This window comes from Oryctolagus cuniculus, chromosome 19 (assembly GCF_964237555.1).
Source record: "Oryctolagus cuniculus chromosome 19, mOryCun1.1, whole genome shotgun sequence".
Classification (NCBI taxonomy): Eukaryota; Metazoa; Chordata; class Mammalia; order Lagomorpha; family Leporidae; genus Oryctolagus; species Oryctolagus cuniculus.
This window is the reverse complement of record NC_091450.1, coordinates 42,298,946-42,323,695: the sequence shown is the minus strand read 5'-3', so window position 1 is coordinate 42,323,695 and position 24,750 is coordinate 42,298,946. Positions and strand designations below refer to the sequence as shown.

Sequence of the window (24,750 nt, the reverse complement as noted above, 5' to 3'; positions counted from 1 at the left end):
CTTTGCAGAGGAAGATGTGACCTAAGGTAAAGATTTCATGAACTCCTGGATCACAGCAAACAGCTTTCCTAGACAAGAGTCATGGCAGAATAAGGTTTAATCTGGAGACAAATTGTAGGAAGACTTCAGCTTATAGATGAACCTACAGGAGCTGACACAGTGTGATCTTTGTGTCTTACATCAATGGCATCAAAGTAATCACCAGAAGATAAGGGGCAGTCCAGGTCTGGGACCCACTCACTTTTAACCAAAACAAAAGAGGCAGCTGTTTGGGCTTAGTTGGCTCTTCATTTTCCTCACTTGCCAATTGCAGCAGCACCACAGATAGCTGGCTAGTTACCAAAATCTCTGTGGGCTTTCATTAGGATTAAGATATAATCAGCACAGGTTACCACTAAGTGTAGTTTTAGGTGCTGGTAGGACATCCAGCTCTTCAGCAAGCTACAGGAAAGGAAAGAAAATGTTTTCAAGAATGACTAACTCTTTCAATAATGATTTCTGTGCCTCTCCCCTCCCCAGTCCTGGCCTCACTTCTGGCTGGCTGGTACATGAAGATTTTTTTTTTTTTTTTTTTTAACAGGCAGAGTGGACAGTGAGAGAGAGAGAGAGAGAGAAAGGTCTTCCTTTTCCGTTGGTTCACCCCCCCAAATGGCCGCTGCGGCTGGCACGTTGTGGCCAGCGCACCGCGCTGATCCAAAGTCAAGAGCCATGTGCTTCTCCTGGTCTCCCATGGGGTGCAGGGCCCAAGGGCTTGGGCCACAGCAGAGAGCTGGACTGGAAGAAGAGCAACTGGGACAGAATCCGGCGCCCCGACCAAGACTAGAAGCCGGGGTACTGGCACTGCAGGCAGAGGATTAGCCTATTGAGCCGTAGCACCGGCCTGGTACATGAAGACTTAACATATAGATCCCAGGAGCGCAGGCAGGGAAATTTCCCGAGATCAGAAATGAAACTAAATATGAAATTTTCTTGTCTCAGATCCTGGCATGTCAGGAATGCAGCAGTGGACAAAAGGACATTTCAGTGACTACTAAGCAGAGGTGAAAAGAACTGTCATAACATGAAGATATGCAAGTGACAGAAGGAAGGAGTGAAGCGGTTAGCCTCTAGGGAACAGGACATACTGGCCGTAAGACATTACACGGTGCATAAAAAGTATCTTAGAAGCCAGAGCCTCTGTCAGAGGGAAGACAGGGTGGATTTAAGACGATCATACTCCAGTATGACTTTCAGAATTTCAGAAGGAAGCTGAATAACAAAGAATAACAAAGAATGTGCTCAGTAGGTGGAAAAAGCACAATTAGACCAACAGGCAGTAGACACACTCCACCTTAACTTCCTCATACATACACACTTACAAGGATGAAAAGCTCTACCTACCCCCAAATCCAAATTTTCTAAAAGCTAAATAAGCAGAAAGTTTTCTAATAGTGTTCAATAACCAATGGATTATCAGAATGAGAGTCCTGAAGCATTACATGTTTTAACTTTATTCTGAATCCAATTAAACTGTGTTCAATGAGGCTAATTTTTTTTTTTTTTTTTACAAATTTTAATCCTTGAATATGTTAAAAACAGTTAAAAGTTTTACTGTTCCTTTCTTAATTACACTGGATACACATCAGTTTAACTATGCAGAAGGCAATGCCAGCCTAGTTTATTCGGGCCTGGAAGTGTGGGGAAGGGAAATCTGCTGCGAGCTGGCCGGTGAGGACCCCACAGACGCAAAAGGACCTCCTGCCGACTGCACAGCTCCCTCTTTGGGCATCTTGTGAGGTCAAGTGAAGCGAATCTATCACCAGGGCTGACACTGCATTACAGAGCTTCTCCCTAGCATTCACATTCTAAAGGTTTAAAAAAAAAAACATAAACAGGAACATATAAACAGAAGAACACAATAGCAATGTGTACTTGGCAGTTAGGAGCCTTCTCCCTCTGTCGTGTGGACTCTCTGGTGTTTGGAAAGATTTGACTTGCTACAGAAGGTTTTCCCACAAAGACTACACCAATAGGGCTTTTCCCCAGTGTGGATTCTGTGATGCTTATTGAAATTTGAGCTGTGGTTGAAGGCTTTCCCACACTCCTTACATTTGTATGGCTTCTCTCCAGTGTGCAGTCGCTGATGCGAACTGAGACCTGCGTGCTGACTAAAGCTCTTCCCACACTCATTACACTGATACGGCTTCTCCCCAGTGTGGATTCGATAGTGTCGGATGAGGCTGCCTTTCCCACTGAAAGCCTTCCCGCAATCTTTGCACTGATACGGCGCCTCTTCAGTGTGCACTCTCTGATGCTTGAGGAGGTCTGAGCTCTGCCCGAAGGCTTTGCCACACTTACAGTCATAGGGCCGGTCCACCAGGTGTGTTCTGTAATGAAGGGTGAGGTTGGAGCTGTGGCTGAAAGCTTTCCCACACTTGGTGCATACATAGGGTTTCTCCCCAGTGTGTGTTCTTCGGTGTTTAGTGAGATTCGAGCTATTACTAAAGGCTTTTCCACACTCGGCACATATGTAACGTCTCTCTCCTGGGGTAGGTTTGGTAGGAACTGATTCTGATTTCTTCAAGCCTGTGTCTTGAAGAGAGGCTTTTGATCCTCTTTCCTTCCCAGGGTTTACCCACTGCCTTTCTAACCTGGCTTCATGCTTACTGGCAATAATCACAGGAATAATATCCCTTTGGAGTCCATCTGCATGACATTCTTCTTCAGAAGTTTTCTGCTCATCTGTTGATTCCTCATTGTGGATATTCGATTTATAATCTAAAACAACAAGGGGAATAAGGGTATGTCAGTTTTTTCCTGTTCTGAGGAAGAAACCATTACAGGACAAACAGGATCAACAAGTGAGACTGATGGATTCTGAAAGATATATCTGACTGGATATATCTCTATGAGAGCTCATAATGTCACATCAATAAAAATAAATCACTCTCCAATCTAGTTTACGATCCCATGTCTCCTGAACAGAGGTTACTACGTATGATGAGTACATGGCTTTCCCCACCAGTTTCACGTATAGGAAGTCATGGGCACAAACAAGCACAATGTGACTGCAGCAGAGGAAACAGATGAAGCTCGGGTAGAAAAAACAGACAGAATGATTGCTGAAGGGCCAAAACTGAATAAGGAAAATTATAGATATTTAAGGGAAAGGAGGCTGAGTGACAAAAATTCCTATTCCCACAGAAACTGAATGTAAAAGAAATTGAGGGGGCTGCCGCTGTGGCAGAGCGGGTAAAGCCACCTCCTGCAGTGGTAGCATCCCATATGGGTGCCAGTTCAAGTCCTGGCTGCTCTACTTCCGATCCAGCTCTCTGCTATGGCCTGGGAAAGCAGTAGAAGACGGCCCAAGTTCTTGGGCCCCTGCATCTGTGTGGGAGACCCGGAAGAAGCTCCTGGCTCTTGCCTTTGGATTGGCTCAGCTCCAGCTGTTACAGCTATTTGGAGAGTGAACCAGAAGATGGAAGACCTCTCTCTGCCTTTGCTTCTCTGTAACACTGCCTTTCAAATAAATAAATAAATCTTTAAAAGAAATTGAAGTTGATAATCAATGAACATAAATCAAATTCAGCCCACTTAAAATCTTTCTAGTCCCAGGTCCTTAATTTGAATAAAAGCACCTGATTTCCCATGAGAGTTAACCATTTAATGTGTACTGGCTGTGCCTTATAAATCTTTACAGAGACACTCACTGCTGAAATCAGACTGAATCAGGTCATCCTTTTAGAGCATCTCACCAGGAAGTCACTCATCTTAAAAGTCCATCTCAGTATCCACAAAAAATTCACTCTAAAATATGGGCTCTCTCTGAGGATTGTCCTCTGAGTGTACAGTAGTGTCATTTATCAAGCAACCTTATTTCTAAACCTCTTTACTCTTTCCCAAGGAACTGACTCATTTGTTTCTCTCCACTCAACCACCTCTTTCCTTCCTCTGCTGGCCATACCCACCAGCTGCTCCCAGGCTCATCCCTATAATGAGCTGGGTATACATACAGACCTCAAGTTATATGCAGCCATGAACTACATGACTCATTGTGTGAGAAAGAAGTAACTTAATATAAGTTACTATTTAAAAAATAGCCTAATGGGGCCAGCACTGTGGCACAGCTGGTAAAGCTGCTGCCTGCAGTGCTGGCATCCCTTATGGGCACCAGCTGGAGACCCGGCTGCTCCACTTCTGATCCAGCTCCCTGCTAATATGCCTGGGAAAGCAGAAGATGGTCCAAGTACTTGGACCCCTGAACCCACATGGGACACCTGGAAGAAGCTCCTGGCTCCTGATCAGCCTTGCTCCAGCTGTTGCAGCCATCTGGGGAATGAACCAGTGGATGTAAGATCTCTCTCTCTGCCTCTTAAAAAAATAAACAAACTTTTCAGAAAAAAAAAAAATAGCTAAATGAGGCAGAATTTTAAAAAGAATTTACCACAAATCATATATTTGTCTTCCCATCTTACTGTGGCTGTTGGTAACTTTGCTATCCATTTAATTATCAGCCCTTTGTGGGGGGATGACGGTCATGGTGTTTTTTTTAATCCTGGTTCCTTTTAAAGTATTCCATAAATTTTGACATTCTGAAGTTTTATTATGATATATCTAGGTGATATCTACTTTCTCTTATTTTGATTATGCTTTCCAAACCTTAGGATTTACATCTTTCATAATCTCTGGATAACTCATGGCCTTTTGTTTTGCAAATTGTCTCTTGAATCTTTATACGTTGGACATTCCCATCCAACCCTGAACTAAACCCCCAACGCCCTGCATCTTGATGTTTTTACTTATTTGAGAGGCAGAGTTATATATAGAGAGGTCTTCTGTCTGTTAGTTCACTTCTCAAATGGCTGCAACAGTTGGAGCTGGGCTGATATGAAGCCAGAAGCTTCTTCCAGGTCTCCCACATGGGTACAGGGGCTCAAGCACTTGGGCCATCTTTCACTGCTTTCCCAGGCCATTAGCAGGGAGCTGGATCAGAAGTGGAGCAGCCAGGACTTGAGCAGGCACCATATGGGATGCAGGCTCCACAGGGGAGATTTAACCCTACTATGCCACAGCACTGGCCCCATCTTCATCTTTCATAAGCATCATCTCAGATTACTTCCTCAGCTGCCTTCTGGTTCATTATCCTCTAATTTTTAAAAACAGCCATTGTATTCCAATGACTGTTTTTCACTGTTAGGAGCTCTATTTTGTTTTTATCAAAGCTGACTTTTAAAAAAGTTTCTTATTTTCTTAAGGTCTCAAGGATTTGTATCTTAAATTATTTTAAACCAACTTATTTTACAGCCTTTTCACTGATGTTCTAGTAGAAATAATATTCTTGGGATATTATTTAGGCTTTTAGTCCCCTTTTGTTTTAACTACTGATTTTACAATTTCTTGTTCTTGTGAATTTATAATTTCTTGTGATCTTATAATTTCTGTTCTTCAGAAAGATTCATCTCTCCCCTAGCCCCAAGTGATTTTATATGGTCTAGAATATTCTAGAAATCACAAAATTTGTACCCATCTAAGTACCAGAGCCAATGTTTGCGTGCTGATTTCTTTACTTGGAGGCTTCTGAACCATGAAGGCAATATAAAGTCAGACCCCAAACCCCACTGGGGCAAACATTGAGGGCTTCAGTATTTTCCATTCACTCTCAGATCTCAGGCAGGCTGACAAACTTCCTTACTGCATCCCTGAGCTGGGGGGCTCATTTTTTGGGGTCCAGTATATCTTTCTACACAGAGGGTATAAACTTTGGAGTCTTTATGCAAGGCTTTTAGTGTCAACTTCCCTTCCCTTAGGAGTGTTTCTTCTCCCATCTGGTATAAAGATCCATGCCCAGGGCTGGCGCTGTGGCAAGCAGGTTAACGCCCTGGTCTGAAGTGCTGGCATCCCATATGGGCGCCGGTTCAAGACCTGGCTGCTCCCACTTCCACAGCTCTCTGCTGTGGCCTGGGGAGGCAGTAGAAGATGGCCCAAGTGCTTACGCCTCTGTACCCACGTGGGAGACCTGGAAGAAGCTCCTGGTTCCTGATCGGCGTAGCTCTGGCTGTTGCGGCCAATTAGGGAGTAAACCAGTGGATGGAAGACCTCTCTTTCTCCCTGCCTCTCCTTCTCTCTCTGTATAACTCCGACTTTCAAATAAACAAACAAATTAAAAAATAAAAAAAGATTTATGCCTATCACTTGCTCTGATAACCCTTCTGTTCCACTCTTCCTTCCCAAGTGGCTGCCAAGAAAAATGAAAAAACAAAAACAAAAACAAAAACAAAAACAAAGATCAAATCTATCTCTAATCACCTTTATCTTTGATTACTCTGGCAACTCCAGGGAGGCCTCAACTACCTGGAGTAGAGGACTGGAATTAACAACCATGAAGTGAAGAATTTAGCTAATAGTTTTTTTGTTTTCCCCCACTTTTGCCAGAGAATACAATTTTTAACAGGGTTTAACAACCAGTTTCCAAAATGGAATTTTATATGTTTGGGACATGGTAAAGATCCCTTCTCATGAAATCACACCAGATACACACATAGGGTCCATATATCACTCACACTAAAGCAAAGCCCTGGTATGAAATTATCAAGCTTTGGGTCAATGTACAACATTTTTATAAACATGTACTTGGGCATCAACTTTGCTTTAAGAATTTAGTTACAATCCTTCAGGTAAATGAAAGTACATAAGAGCAGAAATTACTAGAACAAAATAGCAAAGGGGAATACTATCTGTGGCTCCTGAGGCTATTCTGTAAGATCTGATTTATGGAGATTTGAGCTGGGGAGCAGTTACCCTAACACGTCTTTGATTTGTGAAGAATGTCCCCTCTCTTTCCAGACCGTTACAAAGGAGGCTGCTGATTGTTCCATTTGCCTTTTCCTGCTCTGTGCCCAGGAAGTGGACTCTAAGGACTATTCTGCTTTGTTTCTCCTGCCCTCTGGCCACCAGTTGAGTCTGCCAGTGGGGAACACCAGCAGAAGACCCATGGGCAAGAGAAGGGTGAAGCTGGGTATTCATTTCCTCTGTTCTCTCCACACTCGACAGTGGGGCCTGTAGCCACAGGTCCTACAGAGTGACGGCTTCCTCACAGCTACAGGTCTGGTTCTGCTAATAGGTCCTCTTGCTTGTCCCTTCAGGCTCATGGGTACTAATAGTTTTCTGGTGCAACATCATCCCTTATTGGTTCGTTCAACCTGTCTACACGTCCATAAACAGTCCCTTTATTAAACTCACTTCAACTGAACCTGAGTGTGTCATCTGTTCCCACGCTAGGACCCTGGCCGAGACAGCTATACCTGGAGATGAAAAGGAAACCATTTCCACCTTGTCAGCTTGATCTGCCAAGTCAATCTTGCGCGTGGGCTCACCAGGAATTACGAATACGTCTGCTTATTCAACCACAAAGGGCTGGGCACTGAGCAGGCACCTGACAGGCGGTCCTCACCTTGAATCTTTCTTGGATCCGGAGTGAATTCCTGCTCCTCACCGGTCTCTTGGATGTACAGGGGCCCCCAAGACTCGTACTTGTCACTGCTCTCCACAGGCTGGAGCTCCCCACTGTTTAGTGACTCCTTTGCTGCTCCTGAAGGTGGCTTCTTTTTCTGTTGTTTTGAGGAAGTTGAAACCTGGAGATAATTGGCAATGACTGAGTTTGTACATAGCTCCCGTTAAGAACCAGACTTAGTTCTAAGCAGAAGCTCTTGGAAGGAAAAAGAAAAAAGAAAAAGTCCATCCCATTCAACTCCCAAGTCTGAAGAGACAAACCCAGATTCTGCCTGGAATGCCGTACTCCCAGCTTCCTAGGATCAAAGGTCTCCCCCGGCCTACCTGTAGTTCTGGCTCATCCAGCTCCTGCTCCAGATCTTCCAGGAGAGAGACGGCCTCTTCAGCGCTCTCCGGGCAGTGCTCCTGCACCCAGGCCTGGAGTTCTCGGGGCAGGATGGTCAGGAACTGCTCCAGTACCAGCAGCTCCAGGATCTGCTCCTTGGTGTGGATCTCAGGCCTCAGCCACTCACAGCAGAGCACACGGAGTTGACTCAGGGCCTCTCGGGGTCCAGGGGTGTCATGGTACCCAAACTGTCTAAAACGCTGACGGAATATCTCCACGCTAGGAAGGCGCTTCCCTCTCTCTTCCTCCTCCTCGAATTTCACAGTCACAGGCCCTACCAGCTCCCTTGAAGGCCTGGGGCCCAGAACTGTGGCCATGCCTACCACCTTGGTCATCGTACAGGCTCCAGAGACAGACTAACGATGAGGCTGTGGGTAGCAGGAATGTTGGTTCCTCTGGGATTCTGGTTGTTAGGCCACACGTTAAACCTTAGAAAATAGGGTTAACACGAAATTACCAAAAAGAAAAGTAGGTTTTCCTGATCTTTACAGCCATATTTTCAGCCTAGGAAATTATGGTTCTGCAAAATTATCATAGAATACTGATTGTTCAAAGTCTTTCTGGACTCAGCTCAAGACAGACTAGTTTGATTTTACTGTATCTCCACTCTCCCAAAAGTTCAGTGTGACATAATTTTAAAATTAAATTGCTTTTGTTCTCAAAATTATTTCAGATTCTTACAACTATAGACACCTTAGTTTCTGAGATTTCAACCAGCTGTCTACCAGCCAAATGCTGTTTGTCTGAACTTTAGAGATTCAGTATGAATACTAGAAATTTACTAGTCAAATGACAGAGCTTGTTAGCATTACCTGGTATTTTGCTGGAAGGCTGAAATTTACTCGTTCATTGAAAAATAACTGAGTATAAATAGTGATGTAATTTTGAACTTCACTTAATCCACTATAAGTGAGGCATACTCAAGTTTTTTTGCTTTTTTTAAACAGTCTGGGATTTATTTTTAAAGATTTATTTATTTATTTTGAAAGGAAGAGACAGAGAGAGAGAGAGATCTTCCATCTGCTGGTTCACTCCCCACATGGCCACAATGGTTGGAGCTGGGCCAATCCAAAGCCAGGAACCAGGAGCTTCTTCTGGGTCCCCCACATGAGTGCAGGGGCCCAAGGACTTGGGCCACCTTCTACTGCTTCCCAGGCCGTAGCAGAGAGCTGGATTGGTAGAGCAGCTGGGACTCGAATTGATGCCCATATGGAATGCCAGTGCCACAGGTGGTGGCTTTACCCATTACGCCACAGTGTCAGCTCCATACTCAAGTTTTTTTTTTTTTTTTTTTTTTTTTTTTTGACAGGCAGAGTGGACAGTGAGAGAGAGAGACAGAGAGAAAGGTCTTCCTTCGCCATTGGTTCACCCTCCAGTGGCCGCTGCGGCTGGTACTTCTCCTGGTCTCCTGGTCTCCCATGGGGTGCAGGGCCCAAGTACTTGGGCCATCCTCCACTGCACTCCCGGGCCATAGCAGAGAGCTGGCCTGGAAGAGGGGCAACTGGGACAGAATCCGGCGCCCCGACCGAGACTAGAACCCGGTGTGCCGGCGCCGCAAGGCGGAGGATTAGCCTAGTGAGCCGCGGCGCCAGCCCATAGTCAAGTTTTTAAATGCCCTTTACCTTTAGCTTTTTACAGAAAAGCAGTTAGAATGAAATAAAAGTAGCATATATTCTTATAGAGTTATCTATTTTGATATGTAGTGCTGAGAAAAAAAATTCAGAGGGAAAATTAAATAAACGACACAAAAGGTCATTTTGGTCAGCTGACATATTAGAACACCAACATCTGTAACAAATATAACTACTTTGATTTTCTTCACTTGTCATTAAGTGTAGTCCACTGACTCAACATTTGTTGAACACCTGCCATGTGCTCGGTGCTAGAGCTGTGGTGATAACAAGAGGCACATCCTCCCATCAAGCTTTCAAGTTAGTGGGGAGGTGGAAAACAAATGAGTAAACAGACTACAGAATTAATCTATCATTACTGGCACTCATTAGATATAATTTGGAAGAAAGATATGTAAGTCAATGAATCTTACCCTCTGTTACTGGCCTTTGTTTTTTTAAGTTTAAGGAGCATCTTTCATGTCCCATAGGTATCCCACGTGGGATCTGGGCAATCTAGAGCAGAAAACTCCAGTAGTTGTTATAAACAGATATGGGTATCTGTTCCACAAAAATCATACTGAGCACAATGGTACACACCACAAAAAGCTTACAAAAACTGAGGGAAGTAGGAGTTGCAAATAATCTAGAGCATTTAAGAACCTGATCAGGCTGAGGCACAGCAGGTTGGGCTGCTGCTTGGGACACATGCATCCCACCTCCGCTGAGTCCCAGAAGCTCTGGGCTTCTGATCCAGCACCCAGGTGATACACCTGGAAGGCAGCTGATGATGGCCCAAGGACCTGAGCTCCTGTTACCCATGTGGATGACCTGGAGAGTTCTTGGCTCCTGGCTCCGATGTATGGAAGGTTATTATCTCTTTGTCTCTCCCTGTCACTCTTTCAAATAGATAAATACATCTTGAAAAACAAAACCTGATTATGTTAACTTTGAGCACATGTCATTCTCCACGGATCTGGCTTGACAGTACTTGAACTAGTAAGCGGGACATACTACACACACAATGAAGGAAAAAAAAAAAAAAACAAAGCTTTTTAGCAGTGACGTTGCTCGGTTATGGAAGTACAGATACTTTCAAAATTCATTTCGTTTTGGATTCCCAAATTGCGTTTTTTTTTTTTTTTTAAGAATGAATAGTCATCAGAAAATCATCAAGCCTTAAAATGGATCATAACTGGTCTTTTGACAAACAAAATTATATTTTGTATGAAAGGTTCATATTTATAAAATGAACGGCAGTGGCGTGGTCAGCGGGAGAGGGGAGGAATGAATGGCACTTAAGAAAGGAGGCTGCTGATTTTTCCCACGTGCCCTTTCCAAAGCCATTCTCGGACTCTGAGGGCTGCACGGCCTCGTGTCTCCGGCCCTCTGGCTGCCAGCGGGCAACCCCAGCATTAGACCCGAGGGCGGGAGGCGAGTGCAGCCGAGGTATTCACTCTCGGGCCTCTCCGCACCCTGGCTTGAGTGCGTCACCCACCCATCACATCACCTTCTTAGGGGCACTCTGCTTTAGAAAACCCTGCTCTAAAAACGTGCGTCCACGCTGGAGCAGACTTCCGCTAAGTGAACAAAGGCCCAAGGAGGACGATTCCCTTCCTCAGACTGGACGCTACTCCAGACTCGTGTCGTGGCTCGGTTTCCTCCAGGATGTTCCCAATTAGCCCACGATTAACCCTGAGTTCAGACCTCCCGTTCGGAGCCAGGGACGCACAGAAAAGCCGCTCGGGAATGCCAGAGGCAAAGTTTCCTTCGCTAAGGCCCAGGGGAGGAGGGAAAGGGCTTTCAGAGTCCGCACCGGGGCTGGGCAGGGACCGGCGCTCCTCCCCCACCCCTCCCAGGACCAGTCTGCGAGGCTCTCCCCTCCCTCTCGAGCCCACAACTGCTAGACCCTCCCCTCTCCCCCCAAACGCTTCGGGAACGGGTCCCTCTCCGTCCGCCGCGCCGATCCCATACCTGCAAATGCACGGGGAATCCGAGCCGCTCCAGGTACCGGGAGGACCTCACCGCGCACCCCAGGACGGCGCGGCCGGAAGTGCGTCACAGTCCCGCCCGCGCGGGGCGTTCCTGCGGGCTCGCGGCGGCCCCTCTAGGAATTCGGCGCCTCGGCGTCTCGGGCTTTCTCTGGAGCTGTGGGCGAGGGCGCTGGGAGCGCAGTGGCGCCGTACTGCGGGCAAGCAGGGCCCTCAGCGCGTGTTTTCCACCCAGGACTGGCCGGCCAGACGAGGCTCCGGTGGTCCTCGCACGCCACAGCCGACGTCCTAAGACAGAGCGGGAACGGGCCGGGCGCGGTGTCCTCGATGCGTGAACTTGAGGGCTGACAGACTTGTGTGGCCTCAGGCCCAACATCACCTCAGGAGAACTTGGCCCTCGTTTAGGGGCCGTGCGCGGTCGTGGAGCAGGAGATTTAGTTGTCACGTGCGGACGTGGCTCACGGTGGCCTTAACCTGGAGGAGCGTGCGCTTTCGAGGGTCCTGAACTTCTGGGCGGAAATCTGGGCGCAGAGCTCCTCCTGACTGACCACGAAGTCTTTGCCTACCCTTTCCTCCCGCTGCAGGTTTCCAGACAGAATTCGTGTTTTCCATCTCAGCCCTGTCCCCTTTGACCCCCAGTGAGTTCAGCAAAAGCCACGCCTGTGGACAGCCAGCAGCAGGCCCGCACACGGAATTCCCTGTCAAAAGGCACCATAAATTTATAGGAACTTGACGTCATTTCCCCCTGCTGTTTCCTGGGACCATTTTTTTTAAAGTGTTATTTTCAAACACGCACAAAAGGCAGAGAAAATGACTTAGTGACCCTCCATGTGCCCACCAACCAATTGATCAATAATTGACTTATCTTGTTTCATTCCTGCCATGAACTTCGAACTCCTCACTGGATTATTTTGAAGTGAAGCAAACCTCAGACACATACATCATTTCCCTAAGATGTTTGTCAATAAGGTCAGTCTTTATGTATTGGTCAGATGTCTGAGGTGAGCCTGTTTGGAGTGCCTTATGTTTTGGGGTTTTTTAAAAAGATTTATTTATTGGGGTCGGTGCTGTGGCGAAGGTTAAGTCTCCACCTGCAGTGTCAGCATCCCATGGGATTGCTCGTTCGAGTGCTGGCTGCTCCACATCCCATCCAGCTCCCTGCTACTGCCTGGGAAAACCATAGAAGATGGCCCAAGAACTTGGGCCCCTGCACCCACATGGGAGACCCTGGAGAAGCTCCTGGCTTCAGCCTGGGCCAGCCAGGGCTGTGGTAGCCATTTGGGGAATGAACCAGTGGGTGGAAGAGTCTCTCTCTCTCTCTGCTTTTCAAATAAATAAAGATTGATTGATTTATTTGGAAGAGAGAGAGAATTCTTTCATCCTCTGGTTCAGTCCCCAGATGGCTGCAATGGTCAGCAATGGGCCAGGCCAAAGCCAGGAGCCAGGAGCCAGGAGCTTCCTCTGGGTCTGACACATTAGTAAGCTGTCTTCCACTTCTTTCCCAGGCCATGAGCAGGGAACAGGATCAGAAGCGGAGCAGCAGGGCCTGGAACTGACACCCAAACAGGATGCCGGTGTCGTAGCCAGTGGAATGCCTTATGTTTAGTGATTGTTCAGAAGCCAGTGGTCATCCAGAAATGAGCAAATCCGTAGATGTGAGGCCTGAACATTATGCCATTTGACCTAAGAGAATGTGGGGAGAGTGAAAGACAAAGCAATGGTACTTTTTATTTTTTTTTATTTTTTTTTAGCAATGGTACTTTTTAAACATGTGTAAAGTGTTGTCATTTGAAAAAGGAGTTTGTCTATGGCATCCCAGAAGATAGAAGTGGAACAATGAATAGAAATGATGGAAAAATTCCCTAAAAGGGAATCTGAGTACTAGCTGTGGTGCAGGTACTGTTGTTGCAGGGATGGGTAGAGAAGAGGTTCTTGTCTTTCTGTAAGAAAGGATTTCAGGTGTGAGATAGAACAGTGGTAAGCAAGGTAGCAAGGTTTAATAACGTAGGGCATCCATCAGTATGGTTTAATGAAGAGAATACCCCTGCCAGGCCGGGCAGGCTTCTCAGCAAAAAGCTGGGAGCTGACAGTACAATCAGCATTCAAATTGGGGCTTATAAGGGAGTGGAGTCCAGTTCTTCCTGCCATTTCTCTTCTCCTGCCCCCTCATCTCCTGGAAAAAGGGTTTGCTTGGTGTGAAGTTGGTGAAATTAATCCCCAGGTTTTATTACCAATTTTATCAGACTGGGTAGCTCTCTTGGCAGCTGGCAGAGAGGATTCTGGAGGGCCTTCTGGGAAGGCTGGGACCACCTATGAAGTACTTGGGGACATGGGCATGACTTTGTAGTGGAAGATACTAAGTTGCTTCCAGGCTGCTAGGTTCCTTTCTGCAGGTGTTTTGTTCTTAGGCTTGTTTCACACACATAGGCTAATGTCTGTCTTCCTGCCTAACGCCATGTTCAGCATTTGGTTTCCGTTCTTCACTGCTGCATTAAATAAACCTCAAACTTAGTGCCTTAACTGATAATTATTTAACATTTTTCATATCAGCTCACAGATTTGTGGATGGGGCGGGGGGGTTGTGCTGCCTCTCATGCTATCAGCCGAGGAGCTGGGATGGCTGGTAGGTGGAGCTGGCCTGAAGACTGGCAGCTTAGCTGGGGATGAAGGCCTGGGTTTGTGGTTCTCCTTCATATGGGTCTCTGCATGGCTGCTTTGGCTTTCTTGTGGGTGACTTGTTTTCCCAAAAGGAACTTTTACAAAATGAAGGTGGAATTTGTAGATATTCTAAGGGCCAGCCTTGGAAGGAAGTTAGCACAATTTTACTATATTTTGTTTACGAAACAGGTTACTGGGCCAGAGTCAAAGTGTGGGAAATAATGTTGTGACCATTTTGGAAACCATCTCCATATACATTTATCTTTATAATCTCAATCCTATGAAGTAGTATAATCATGAGAATACTTATCCTGTGAAATATGAAGATCTCCATTTTACAAATTAGGAAACAGGTTCAGAAAAGTAACTTTTCCAGTATCACAGAGTTGGTATGGGGGAGAGTCAAGGTTGAAATCTGGCACTCGGTGGGGCTAGCACTGTGACTCACTTGGTTAATCCTCCACCTGTGGCGCCGGCATCCCATGTGGGCACCGGGTTCTAGTCCCAATTGCTCCTCTTCCAGTCCAGCTGCTGTGGCCCGGAAGGGCAGTGGAGGATGGCCCAAGTGCTTGGGCGCCTGCACCCGCGTGGGAGACCAGAATGAGCACCTGGCTCCTGGCTTCGGATCGGCGCAGCATGCTGGCCATAGCAACCATCTGGGGAGCAAACCAAAGGAAGGAAGACCTTTCTCTGTCTCTCTCTCTCTCTCACTGTCTAACTCTGCCTGTCTAATAAAAAAAATGAAATCTGGCACTCGAGAAATCTGAAGGCTGTGCTCTTGGGCGCTGTGGGTTAGACTGGGGAGAGATGAGATGGGAAATGGGAGCAGGGTCACTTTTTGGCAGAGGGAATACTCAGGAAATCTGTGCCTATTCCATGAGCTGCTCCTGTTTGGTACTTTGGCCATGCTCCATTCAGCCTCACAGTCAAAGGGCCTTTTTTATAGTCATGCAACCAGTGAGTGATTATGCTGGGGTTTGAAGAAAATCCCTCTAATTACACATCCAGTGTTCTTTCCAAGACTGAGGTGCCCCTAAAGCAAAGGGGCTCAGAGTTTGAAATAGTAGGGCCAAAAGAGACCTTATGAACAATCTGGTCAAAGTTGTTTTTTTTTTTTTTTTTTTTTTTTTTTTAAAGGAAGACCGAGCTCTCTCTCTCTCTCCCTCTCCATCACCCTCCCTATCTCCTCCCCTCCCTCTCTTCCTGCCTCTTCTCTCTCTCTCTCTGGGTATAACTGTGACTTTCAAGTAAAATAAATAAATCTTGGGGCCGGCACTGTGGCATAATGGGTAAAGCCGCCGCCTGCAGTGCCAGCATCCCATATGGGAACCGGTTCGAGTCCCAGCTGCCCCATTTCCGTTCCAGCTCTCTGCTATGGTCTGGGAGAGCAGTGGAAGATGGTCCAGATCCTTGGGCCCTTGCACCCACGTGGGAGACGCTGAAAAAGCTCCTGGCTCCTGGCTTCGGATTGGCACAGCTCCAGCCATTTGCAGCCAATTGGAGAGTGAGCCAGAGGATAGAAGACCTCTCTTTCTCTCTCACTCTGCCTCCTTCTCTCTCTGTGTAACTGACTTTCAAATAAATAAATAAATCTTTAAAAAATCCCATTTATGAGAGAGAGAGAGAGAGAGAGAGAGAAAGAGAGAGATCTTCCATCCAGTGATTACTTCCCAAATGGCCACAATGGCTAGGGCTGGGCCAGGCTGAAGGCAAGAGTCACAAGTTTCTTCCTGACCTGCCACGTAGGTGCATCGGCACCTGGGCCATCTTCCGCTGCTCCCAGGCATGTTAGCAGGGAGCTAGGTTGGAGGAGGAACAGCTGGGACATGAACTGGCGCCCATATGGGATGCCTGTGTCACAGGCAGTGGCTTTACCTGCTGTGCCACAATACCTGCCCCTAGTCAAGCTCTTGATTTCGGATGAAGAAACCAGTGCCTGGGAAATCAGATCTAAGGTGCACTAGTAAGCTATTAGCAGCAGAGATGAGCCTAGAAGCCAAGTTCTCTAGTTTAATCCTGTGAGCTTGTTATAGATGTCAAGATTTAAAAAAAAATTCATGAGAAAAATTGACATGTTCACCAAGTTAATTTAGGATAACCCATTATTTTCTTCCATTAATGCAACCATGGCCATATGACAAAATCCCAAGAGAGAAGCCAAATGAAAATGTATTTAATGTGACTATTGGCTCATTGATGTATCCTATTCACTTCCTTTTCAGAATGGCTTTGATTTCCAATGAATTCATTCAATACATATTTACCAAGAGACTATGATATATCAGGATGCTAAGACCAAAACTTTAAAACTGAAAACTAGGAGCTGGCATTGTAGTGTAGCAGGTTATGCCTCCACGTGAGATGCCAGTATCCCATGTGGGCACTGGTTCAAGTCCTGGCAGCTCCACTTCTGATCCAGCATCCCTGCTGATGGCGTGGAAAAAGCAGCAGAAAATGGCCCAACTACTTGGATCCCTGCACCCACATGGGAGACCTGGAAGAAGTTACCAGCTCCTGGCTTTGGCCTGGCCCAGCTCCAGCTGTTGTGACCATTTTGGGGGGTGAACCAGTAGATGGAAGGTTCTCTCTCTCTCTTCTCCTCTTCTGCTTTTCAAGTAAGTAATTTTTTAAAAAATGAAAACTAGGCCGGTGCCGCGGCTCACTAGGCTAATCCTCCGCCTAGCGGCGCCGGCACACCGGGTTCTAGTCCCGGTCAGGGCGCCGGATTCTGTCCCGGTTGCCCCTCTTCTAGGCCAGCCCTCTGCTGTGGCCAGGGAGTGCAGTGGAGGATGGCCCAGGTGCTTGGGCCCTGCACCCCATGGGAGACCAGGAAAAGCACCTAGCTCCTGGCTCCTGCCATCGGATCAGCGCGGTGCGCCGGCCGCAGCGCGCCGGCCGCGGCGGCCATTGGAGGGTGAACCAACGGCAAAGGAAGACCTTTCTCTCTGTCTCTCTCTCTCACTGTCCACTCTGCCTGTCAAAAAAAAAAAAAAAACAAAAAAAAAAAACAACTAGTTTTTGGCAGATATATAAACAAATAACTACAGATATGATAAAGAAGAGCCCCCCCCACCAAATGTTGATTAAATGTATCATCTTGGGTATCCATCGTCAAAACTCTCATAACACACATGTCATTACTATGGGAGCCTCTACTTCTAATTGTACCTGTAGTAGAGAGCTTATTATTCTAGAAAGACAGTTCCCTTCTTTTGGAGAGTTATAAGGCTAAGATTTATTTTAAGCAAAAATCTGTTTTCCTATAATTTCAATTCACTGATTCAAGTCATTTTATGTCACAAAATATATACATACAGTAGTTGTTCTTATCTGCCCTTCAAAATGTTTGAAAACTGTCACGTGTGGTCATTCTAAAGATCACATAATAGTTCCACGATCATGTCTGGAAGTTGCTTCTGAATCTTAGGATACAAGATGTGTGGGCCTGGAGACTTGAACTCATTTAAATGACCTTTGGGCTCTCCCCACTTTACTTTCTTCTCTTTTGTCTTCATGAAAGAAAAAGGCTTCCTGCGCCTTTGTAGCAGACATCTAGAAGGAGAAGAGTCACCAGTGTTCACTGCCATTTCTGATCCCGCCCTCCTTTTGCAGCATTGTGTTCATGGTTCTCTCTAAAAGGGTTGTTTAGTCATCTTGCTCATTTTTTCCATCACTTATGTTTTGCTGCCATCAGCATGCTTGGCCAGTAGAGGGTGATCAAAACTTGGTTTCTCTTAGAACATGGCTGGGCAAAATTCCCATCCACAACAATTCTGAGTGCTTTTCTTTTTTTCTTCCTCGAAGGAGTCTACATGTACAGAATGTTGGGAAGCTGCAAAGACATTTGCTAAAGACAGAATAAAAGTGAAGTGGTATCATGAGACAACTATTTAAAATTATTTAATGACACTTGTTAAAACATAGAAAAAACACTTTATCCACGACCGTCACCACTGGTATAAAAACCTGCAATGGGATTGTGCAGTGGAGGAGAGAGATTGGGCTCAACTCTAAATATTGTATGGATTAGTGGGAATTTATAGCAAAGGGGAGGTGAGGGTTAGTAGTTGGAAGATTACTAAGAAGAAACATGAAGGGGAGAGAGTGGTGGTATTGTGGCATAAAGGGTTAAGCCAGCCTATGATGCCAGTACCCATATGGGATGCTGTTTGAGTCCCGGCTGTTCCACATCTGATCCAGCTCCCTGATAATATGCCTGGGAAAACAGCATAAGATGGCTTCAGGGCTTGGGCCACTGCTGCCCACATGAGACCTGGATGGAGTTCTGGGCTTTTGGCTTTGGTCTGGCCCAGCTCTGGCTGTTGTGCCATTTGGGAGTGAACCAGTGTACTGAAGATCTTTTTCTGTAGCTCTCCCTTCCAAATTAAAAAAAAAAAAGTTTGGTTAAGCACAGAATTTCTGTCACAACTCTATGGCTTAGAGCCAAAGATCTGTTGCTAATGAGCTTTGGGAAATTTGTATATGGAACTTGAAAAATTGGTATGCTACTACCTGCTTTGACAACTTCAAAGCATTGGAGGCAGATTAAATTATAACATGGGAGAATAAACTAGCTTTGTGAGTCAGCTCGGCGAAGAAAAACCCCACTAAATGCTAGGGCACTTCAAAAACTTCATGGAAAAATGGAATTAAAAGGTAAGTTTATTTTGGTGTAAACATTTTTTGAAATCCATACAAACTTTTTCCTAATACCCATTTTCCATGAACTTTTTGAAGACCTTTCATCATAAGGGATCTTTAATCCTGAAAACTCTTGGTTACACTATTATTTCTGATACTCTCTCTGCTTCAACGTCAGTCTCCTGGGGATGGATGTGGCTCTACCTATCACCACCTTTTTTTTTTTTTTTTTTCTATTTTGCCCTTTTCCTTCTTAATAAGAAGGGCTAAGGTTTACGCTAAGACCTTGTCTTTTTTTTTTTTTTAAGATTTATATTTTTATTTGAAAGGCAGAATTACAGAGAGGGAGAGGCAGAAAGAGAGATAGAGAGAGATAGAGAGAGAGAGAGAGAGAGAAGGGTCTTCCATCTGCTGGTTCACTCCTCAAATGGCCGCAATGGCAGGACCTGGGCTGATCTGAAGCCAGGAGCCAGGAGCTTCTGAGTCTCCCATGTGAGTACACAGGCCCAAAGACTTGGACCATCATCCACTGCCTTCCTAGGCCATAGCAGAGAGCCGGATCGGAAGTGGAGCAGCCGAGACTCGAACCGGTGCCCATATGGGATGCTGGCATTGCAGGTGGTGGCTTTACCTGCTGTGCCACAGCACCAGCCCCAAGACCTTGTCCTTTGATAATGCCAAGTTTCTGGCTTATTCTCTCTTGTTTCTGAATAAAACAGAACAGATCTGTGTAATTTCAGAATGGAAAAGCACAGAAGACACATGGCCCAGCTCTCCCCCTTGCCAAGTGCCTCCTTCCCTACCATCCTTATGCCCCCCAGCAATATTTAAGTGCATGCATTGATGCAGTGATCCACTCTGCTTGGCAACTCAAGAAGGATTTTCCTTCTCTCAGTAGCTTCCACTAGGGCCATTACATCTGCTTGAACAACTTGTGGCCAGTACAATCCCAGCACCATTCATTTTGTAGTTATCAGGGAGCTGTAAGGTTATCACAATTTTCAAACAGAAAGCAGTTAAGTGGAAGGGGTACCATTTTCTAATTTTCCCAAAATCCTGGTAGCATCTAGGCAGTGGTGGCCTAACTCATGGGCCTTATTCTTTCATTCATTCTAACACCAAGTATATGACCTAGCAGTAATGTTTATTGAAAGGAATTTTGTTTGATTTCTTGGAGTCATTCAGAACAAATCAAATCCTTCCAATATGACAGACCCAGATATTTACAGGCAGCAACCATGTGGCCAGTGATTTTCTTCCTTCACTGGGCTAACCAGTCTTGGACATCTGAGGTGGCTTAGAAATGCTATGTCAACCAGATCACCGTCCTTTTGCCATGCTGCAGTTGATCTGTGTCTCTTTGAAAACAGGGAATGTAGAACTAAGTAGAGGGACCGTGGTTAATCATGGTTAACCCAGGTAGGGTATAGCCAGCCTATTTCCTAAATGTCCAGAAATCCAGAGTGGTGGCTGTGCTGAAGGTGTGTGAGACCCGTGGCGTGCATGGTAACTACTGTGAGGGCTGAGGGTAGCACAGAACAAGAAAGGCCTCTTGAAAACCTGTGTAGCAATTTCCATCTCTCCAGGGGAAACTGTTTCCAAATTAGTTATAGGGCTAGGGGAGAAAGAATTGAGCCAGAACTAGGCTATTTTTGAGGGAATCCCAGAGGTCATGTGTAATTCTATCTATGACATCCAGGATTGAAATGAGACTAGAGAGGATGGTGTTGTGGTAGAGCAGGTTAAGTTGCTGCCTGTGATGCTGGCATCCTATATGGGTGCCAGTTTGTGTCCTGGCTGCTCCAGTTCTGATCCAGCTCCCTGCTAATGCACCTGGAAAAGCATCAGAAGATAGCCCAAGTGCTTGAGCCCCTGCAACCACTTGAGAGACCCCGATGAAGCTCTGGCTGCTGGCTTTGGCCTGGCCCAGTCCTGGCTGTTGCAAACACATGGGGAGTGAACCAGCAGATGGAGGATCTCTCTCTGTCTCTTTTTCTCTCTGTGTAACTCTGACTTCCAAATAAATAAATCTTTAAAAAAAAATGGAACCAGAGCTTGTATCCCCAACTTTCACAAAGATCTGGTCTCAGGGCTCTGTATTTTAGGGCTTTATGGGATAGAGGATCCTATCAGCACGTTTCACTTAAAAAAGCAGAGGTTTTTAAGTGACACATGAATATTCAAGAGAAAAGGATGAGAGACCTATGGAGGAAATAACAGTTAACTATTTTGGGGAACACTTATGTCAGGCTCTGTTGTGAGCGCTTTACATGTGTCAGCTCATTTAATAACTCTATGCTCAAAATCAAACAGCAAGGAAGTGGTAGATGAAGGATTTCAGCCTAGGCAAACTGACCCCAATGCCTGTGTGCTTAACCATTCTGCTAGGAAGCTTCATAAACAATGGGGTCCTGTTAGTGATGAACTTGAGAGAATAACTGAACTCATAAAAGAGGAGAAGGGGCAGTGAGGCAGTGGGAAGACAGTGGTTGGTGGAGTCGGACAGATGCAGTTTTAAAATCTGGCTCTGCTGCTTCCTGGGGAAGGGACTTCATTTCCTGGGCCTTAGTTTTGTTGTGGAGCATCAGGGCTTTCCCCAAAGGAGCAGTACCCTGAGAAAGCACCAGACGCTGCATCTTCTGAGAAAGAGAAGCTTTCTTGCAGGCCTTTAAGGCCACATGATGGAGGACAACCAGAGTTAACCCAAACCCATCTGCCCATTTAGAAAGGGCCTTGGGAATTTATGGAGTTAGGGAAAATGGGGCACAACTGGGTGAAACTAAGGGACAAAACATGACAGGTGGGCCGGCGCCATGGCTTAATAAGCTAATCCTCTGCCTGTGGTGCCGGCACCCCCAGGGTTCTAGTCCCGGTCAGGGCGCCGGATTCTGTCCCAGTTGCTCCTCTTCCAATCTAGCTCTCTGCTGTGGCCCGGGAGTGCAGTGGAGGATGGCCCAAGTCCTTGGGCCCTGTACTTCCATGGGAGACCAGGAGAAGCGCCTGGCTCCTGGCTTTGGATCAGCGCGGTGCGCCGGCTGCAGTGCGCTGGCCGCAGCAGCCACTGGGGGGTGAACCAATGGAAAAAGGAAAACCTTTCTCTCTGTCTCTTTTTCTCACTGTCCACTCTGCCTGTGAAAGAACAAACAAACAAACAAACGTGACAGGTGCAGAGGAAAGGGGTGTGCAGAGTCCTTTAAACATGCACATTAACAAGTCATGATTTATCTGCATCACCTGTTCAAAGATGACAGCTGGGAGGTCATCAGAGGTGTGTCATTGAATGTTATAAGGAACCATAAGGTAACTCTCATTATTATGAGTCACTCTGTTCAAGCTCCAGTCACAATTTTAGCCACAGCTGGTTCTGTCTGGTTGTATTTAAGAGCCTAGAAAAAAAAAAGTTCAGCAGATTTGCATTAAAGACAACAAATGTAGGATAGCAAGTTTCTAGTCAACAGGCAAATGATTATAATGGGTTGTTGGTATATTATATGTCTTTAATAGTATGTTAGGCAGCTAAAGAAAGCTTGCAATTCATTTATTTGAAAGGCAGAGTAACAGAGAGGGAAGGAGGAAGTAAAGGAAGGAGGGAGGGAGGGGGAGAGAGAGCGCGCGAGAGAAATCAAGATCTTCATCTGTTGGTTCACTCCCCACATGGCTGCAATGACCAGGGCTGGGCCAGACTAAAACCAAGAGCCAGAATCTTCATCTGGGTCTTCCACTTCTGTGTAGGGGCTCAAGGATTTGGGCCATTCTCTGCTGCTTTCGGAGGCACATTAGTGGGAAGCTGGATTGGAAGTGGAGCAGCTGGGACTCAGACCAGTGCTCTGATAGGAGATGCCTGTATTGCAAATGGCAGCTTGACTCACTGTACCACAATGCCAGCCCTGGTATGGGGATTCTTTTTTGTCCACGGTTTCAGTTTCTGCGTCTATAAATGGGCCTACTGTCTTTGCAAAGTTGGTGAAATGAATTAGAGACAATTCATGGTTGTGATTCATGAGTGAAGGATGAGATAAGCTGAAGAACAGTGTAATACCAACAACTAATTATCTCAAGAAAATGATCGAGTTATACAAAAGTAAAGGAGAGGGCCCATGTTGTGGCATATTGGGTAAAGTTGCCACCTGAGGATGCTCAAGTATTTGGGCTCCTGCCACCCATGTGGGAGACTCTGAAGAAGTTCCTAGCCTTGGCTGGACCCAGCCCTGGCTATTGCAGTCGTTTGGGGGAGTGAACCAGTAGAACAAATCTCTCTCTCTCTAACTCTTTCAAATAAATAACAGAGGGAGAGGGAGACAGACAGACACACACACACACACACACACAGATCTCCCATCCACTGGTTCACTCCTCAGAAGGCTGCAACAGCCACAGCTGGGCCAGGCCAAAGCCAGAGCCAGGAGCTTTATCCAGGTCTCCTACATGGGTTCAGGAGCCCGAGCACTTGGGCCATCTTCCACTGCTTTTCCCAGGCCATTTGCTGGGAGCTGGATTGGAAGTGGAACAAGTGGTTCAGGTATTGGCACCTACAGGTATGCCATAGTTGCAGGCTTCAACTTTACCTGCTATGCCACAACTCTGGTCCTTGGAATTTATTTTTGTCATAGACACTGGTGACCTGTGACAGTACCATGTAAATGGTAAAGTTAATGGGGGCTTTAATGGGGAAGATATCAGTAGTGAGGAGATGACAACTATAGTTGGGGGCCATTTAATAGAGGCTTTTGTTAGCGAAAAGGAAAGGACAAGGTCAAAGGCTTTTACCATTTGTGTTTGCCTCTTAAAACTACAGGTTTGTACTTATTTAGACTCAAAACAGGTGCTGAGAGTGAGGAGAGACCTGGCAGCATTAGAGGTGGAAGCCACATTTCTCATTTATTCTTCTCTCCATGCTGAGACACACAAAAAGCCGAATGATAATGGCATAGAAAACTGCACATCAATGATGGTGCCCCACACACGAAGTTTGTCAGAGCCAGTAAAGGTGCTCCAGTATACATGATGACAAAAACCAGTTTGTTTTCCACTGGGCAGGAATAGAAAACTGGCAGAGCTCACCAAACATTAGGGAATGCATGCACAAGGAAGAATAACATTACATGGAAAGCATTGGAGAGATGAACCAAGACATCACAATTTTTATCAGTTCTGAAACATGGAATTTCCTTTGTTTCCCACCTGTTTCTGGTAGAGATCTCTAAACCCTAATAAAATGGTACTGCCTGTGAAATGGGGAAAGACAGGGTCAAGTAACCCAGAAACCCAGCCAATTTCCTGGATTGTTCCTTTTGTGAATCTCTACCTCCTCGAGCAAAACCTGACTGTGAGATTTCCCTGTCCACTCCTTTTGGAATCCTGTCTGCTGACCCTCTTATGGCATTCTGGAGAAGGCTGTCCCTTTCTGGTCCCTGGTTATTTCCTCTTAGAATGCTTCTTATCCTGGATTTTACTTTCAGCAACTCTTAAGACACTTAATATAGCAACAATCCCAAATTATTTCTTGATTCTGTGAGGAGCTGGGCAGAAAGCGGTCTCTGAGTCAGCAACTCTGGACTGCCAGGCACCAAGGGAAACCTCCTACCCCAACAGAACAAAGCAACAGTTCTCTAAGAGCAAGCAAGTCCTAGACCAGCTGCCACTACCAATTGCCTCACTCCCAGTTCCCAGTCACCACGACCCTAGGCTAGTGACAGTCTATCCAGGCTCATCAGTTTTGTTAGCAGACACAAGAGGTCTGTTTGCTTGGTGTGTTGCCACAGAATCAGTCCTAAGCTGCAGTTGCTCAAAGTCAAGCAGATGGGGGGACAGTAGAGGTCCCTCAAGAAGATGCACCCCTGAGAAGCAGTTTTCAAGGGCTTTTATAGCAAGGGTTAGGGGCATGTCCAGGATGTAGAAAAGGAGCAGGAGGGCCCTTTCTGCTCAAGCATCACACATCTTCATATATTATATGCTCACAAGCGACCCACACTGGTTT

The 24,750-nt window shown here is 46.0% G+C and overlaps 1 protein-coding gene across 3 annotated transcripts in view; it reads right to left on the bottom strand.

Moving 5' to 3' along the window:
* Positions 1–1,474: 1,474 nt before the first annotated feature.
* Positions 1,475–24,750, bottom strand: part of ZKSCAN1 (zinc finger with KRAB and SCAN domains 1) — a 47,404-nt gene continuing 24,128 nt past the window's right edge. Inside the window, exons 1-5 of one of the 3 annotated variants that reach the window (XM_017337859.3) lie at positions 11,458–11,535; positions 9,918–9,999; positions 7,813–8,301; positions 7,430–7,610; positions 1,475–2,757 (exon numbers count right to left, since the gene is read on the bottom strand). In XM_017337859.3, the coding sequence (XP_017193348.1) occupies positions 1,919–2,757; positions 7,430–7,610; positions 7,813–8,208 (1,416 nt within the window). In that variant the 5' untranslated portion in view covers positions 8,209–8,301; positions 9,918–9,999; positions 11,458–11,535 and the 3' untranslated portion in view covers positions 1,475–1,918. Of the gene's footprint in view, positions 2,758–7,429; positions 7,611–7,812; positions 8,302–9,917; positions 10,000–11,457; positions 12,109–20,047; positions 20,052–24,750 lie in introns of those variants that run through there. The other 2 variants (XM_008248904.4, XM_070064400.1) reach the window with 2 other exon arrangements.